This window comes from Lactuca serriola, chromosome 5 (assembly GCF_051521515.1).
Source record: "Lactuca serriola cultivar US96UC23 chromosome 5, Lser_US96UC23_V15, whole genome shotgun sequence".
NCBI lineage: Eukaryota > Viridiplantae > Streptophyta > Magnoliopsida > Asterales > Asteraceae > Lactuca > Lactuca serriola.
The window spans coordinates 242,442,583-242,446,674 of NC_136412.1; the positions used below are offsets into that span (position 1 = coordinate 242,442,583).

General features: G+C 35.9%; 1 protein-coding gene across 1 annotated transcript; it reads right to left on the reverse strand.

Moving 5' to 3' along the window:
• Positions 1-540: 540 nt before the first annotated feature.
• On the reverse strand, positions 541-2,044 carry LOC145053869 (13S globulin seed storage protein 1-like). The gene is made up of 3 exons (XM_079001985.1): positions 1,731-2,044; positions 916-1,645; positions 541-821 (listed from the first exon to the last, which is right to left on the reverse strand). The coding sequence occupies exons 1-3, from the start codon at positions 1,927-1,929 to the stop codon at positions 668-670; spliced, it is 1,083 nt and encodes a 360-aa protein (XP_078858111.1). The 5' UTR covers positions 1,930-2,044; the 3' UTR covers positions 541-667.
• Between the last annotated feature and the right edge of the window lie 2,048 nt (positions 2,045-4,092).

Consider the following 4,092-nt stretch of genomic DNA (forward strand, 5'->3'; position numbering starts at 1 on the left):
AATATACGAGTTTCACTATTTCAATAAATTAACGGACTTTTTGCAAGGCTTATTTTTGTTTACATTAAATTGATCAACTAATTCACATAAGTGGATAAAAACTGGAAAAACCTTAACATTCGCTCCCTCTTTCTCCTTCTCTTAAATTATTCTTATTCTTGTCTTTTCTTTATTGAATATTTAATTGATTAATTTGATTCAAATTGAACAACAATATGCAATGTGAGTGGCAATATATTATTTTGTTTAAATATGTAGTCGACAAAATAATGGAAATAGAATCACCATTCTGTACATTTTAGATTTTTATCTAATAATATATTCAAAGTCAAATAAGCTTTTATATTATTTAAATAAATTATAAATATTATCCTTGTATTATGTTCTTTCCCAATGCACTTCTCGGTTGAATTGATATATATATATATATATATATATATATATATATATATATATATATATATATATATATATATATATATATATATATCTTAATTTTAATATACGTTATGTTGAATAAGATCCGATCTCCCAAAAGCATAAAACTAACATAAGAGATACGATTGATAACCAAATACCAAATACAATAATTATACAAACAACTGGAACAATAAAATTTAAAATCAGAAAATTGAAGTACATACATTTATTTTGCTATTAATTAATATTAAGATCTTGGAGGTATAATCATCAACCTTTCGGTGTTCTTCGACCTGAAAATTTGATCCAGTTGAGGACTGATATTCAAAGCAGATTGTAAAACCACAGGTGATAATGCCTTCCAAACCGACACTTTTCCAGCTAGTTGCTCGAAAACAGGCCTGTAAAAACACTCAAATTGTGAACAAACATGAGAAAGAGAATTTGATGCTAAATCAATTTAATTAACGAGTGAATATATAAAATATGACTCACTTGGAGGTATTTGTGATCGAGAAAAGCTCCATTCCATACTCATCTGCAATCACAGTAACAGCAAAGAATTGAGGAACAACCATCAATTCCCCTTCTCCCACTTCATCATCAAAACTAGGAGTTCCATCACCACCCACGACCTGGATCCGACCACTTCCCTTGGCAACATAAATGGCTTGAACCGACCCGTCTGCCACATAGCTTGGTGCCAATATAGCCTTACCTTTCAGTCTCACAAATCTTGCACTCAAACCCATCCCAACAAGCATCGGAAAATCTTTTTCCGTCAAGGAATTGATGATTCCACCGCCCTTCACAACCACATCCGCTTCCAGTTCCGGAGTATCAATGGCTCCATATAGTTTCTCCTTAACGTCTTCACTTGCGTTGGGAAACTCAATTCCATTCCTCAGTTTAACAATCAGAGCACCTGGTTGGCTTGTTGCAATATCTTCCGCTTCCTTGTTATTCAGGCCGAAGACTTTAGCAACAACATCTGATTGGAATCCGCGTAGAATCCCAAGAACTCCAGCCATGAAAAAGTAGGTGAATTGACCAGGGATTTGAGCTTTGGTAGTTTCACCAATGAATACAATGATCAAATCAGTTTCACCACCGTTGAACCACCATGACACCACTCCACTTGGCAATGGAATTACATCCCCTTTCTTAATCACTACGACTGTTTCTTTGGTACTGTTTGGTGTCACCAATCCAACCGTGCACACACCTGTATACATGAAGGATATAGATTCATATATAGTCATTGATTATCAAAATTACGTCGTATATATTAATATACTATACGTACGTACCTTGAAGAACATAACCGAATTTGGAGGAATCAGCATAGTGAGGAAGAGCGAATCCAAGAGGGTGGAGGAGAAGCTTGCCGGCACCAAGCTTTGAATCCTTCAACAATGGAGATTTGGAAGTTGACCATGAATAGTAACCTCCACCGTCACCCTCATAGGCCGTCTCGTCCGCCGCCTCCGCCACCAATTTCATCTCCATGTTTCTTTCTGATGCCGATAATTTGAGATTTGCAAAATATATGTCTCGAGAACGTAAAAGTTTGATTCCGTTCTACAATGGAAATGTAGGGTATTTTTCGTTGCAGGGGAGTGGTACATACATGAGTTTTTATACTAAGAGTAAACGGAAAGACTTCACGGTTTTTAGCGGCTTTAGTCCTTTTGACAAAAACATTTGCAACCAAGGTCCTTGTGGTCACTCATTCAAACCAGTTATATTTTTTATATTGATTTTCTATATATTAATTAATTGTTTTAATTATTTAAATATAAAAATGCTCCAACCACTCCCCCTCCCCCCTGCCGCCTCTTTTTCTCATGTTCATGTGTCTCCCTCTTTAACACTTTGTTCTCGAGCTCAACCTAACGAGGAAAATGATGGGACATGGATGAAATTAAAAAAAAAAATCGTTGTTCCTGAGTTTTTAACGAGATGAATTGGAAGGTCAACTTTCCCTTTAACTTTCCTTTAAAATTTGGAATGTTTATTTTTCTTTCACTTCTCTGCAACTTGGGAATACAAAATACAATTTTCTTTCCCTCTCTCTCTCTCTCTCTCTCTCTCTCTCTCTCTCTCTCTTTTTCCCCTTCTTTTCTTTTCTTTTTTTTTTTGCTAAATCTCGGGAACAAGGTGTTAACCCTAACACACTTCACCTTATTCTCTCTTCTTCTTTTCCCTAAAACCTAACCTACATCGAAAAGCACCAAGACCAACCCTCATCTTCCTTCTTCGTGTCTCTTTTTTACAATTGCGCTAACTAAACACAACTACCTTCACCGTTATTCAACTTTGTCGTTGACCAACATAACCAAACCAGCACACACTTCCCTTTTGTCATCTTAAGACCACTGACTGCCACCATTTGTTTCTCTACTATATTGTAACATCCCGAAAATCAAGGTTAAAAATTTCATTTCTAATATACAAATTCAAACACGTTCCAAAATAAAACAACTATCAGAGTAACTACCAAAATCATAAGTTGCGGAAAAACATAGGTGTGTGCGTTGCGATCAAGCAGGACCATTCCTTTCGAACCGGAAGTACCTGAAACCATAAACCACAAACTATAAGCACAAAGCTTAGAGAATTCCCCAAAATATCATATACCATACATAAGCATGAGCCAAACATATCAGATGTGACAACCCCATTTTCACGGTCAGAAAAGACCGATTTTGTTTATGCTTTATAAAAATCAGAATACCTCTGTTAATAAAAATGTTGCGGAATTTGTTCCCAGTAAAATATGATAAATACGTTATCAAAGCATTTTCGAATAAAAGTATTTGTATTCATTTTAAAACATTTGGGATGTCATCGTCAATACAGAAACATAAGCATAAACAGAACTTACATTCATTATAACTAGTGATTTATATCTCCTTTAATCTCTCAGTGTAATGTGACTTCATATCAACACCTGTGATATAAATAAACTGAGTGGGTCAGGTTGGGAAACCTGGTGAGTACATAGGGTTTTCAACCCACAATAACATAATTATTATGTTTAATGATCAAATAGTTAACCCAATTACCCATCCTCATTATCTTCTTTACTCTTGAGGGTCTACCCTAAGAATCAGCTATTTCTCATTCAGTCATTCCTAAGGATTATCCTAAGGAATAGGTACGAAGTCCATCGTTGTCAATGACAGAACTGTCAAGCACAACTGCTAGTTCTATCACTTAGGCGCAACTGCCATAATTGTGACATTCTCTATGAGGCCCAACTGCCAGTATTGTCCTTTAAGCACAACTGCTGGGGTTATCTCGTTTATTGACAGTATCGTTTTCGAGAGTCCACTCGCAATACATGTCAATGAGTTTTTTTTAGAGTACACCGGCGAACACATCGTTCACAACACCTACAGGTTGCGAGCCTGCTAGTGTTTCATTGGACTGTCTAGAATAGTCTGTGGTTGTCATCCATACTCTGCTAGATGACGAGGCCAACATTTGGAAACAAGGATTCTCACATCGTCCACCTCTCACCCTTACCTCATGGTCTATATCACCTCTCAACTCATCATCCAACTCAGATGTCATCTACCCATGTTTTACCCAACATATTACATAGATATAAATACATATACATTTTAAATCATATAAAACTTGTATAAAATCGTTCATCCAGCATAG

What these genes read in the sequence shown, in the direction of transcription:
- LOC145053869 (XM_079001985.1), bottom strand. Translation starts at nt 1,929, where the DNA reads ATGGAGATGAAATTGGTGGCGGAGGCGGCGGACGAGACGGCCTATGAG. An exon ending in ATTCGGTTATGTTCTTCAAG is followed by an intron (nt 1,646 to 1,730) that starts GTACGTACGTAT and finishes TCATGTATACAG; the next exon opens with GTGTGTGCACGGTTGGATTG. An exon ending in TCGATCACAAATACCTCCAA is followed by an intron (nt 822 to 915) that starts GTGAGTCATATT and finishes GTGTTTTTACAG; the next exon opens with GCCTGTTTTCGAGCAACTAG.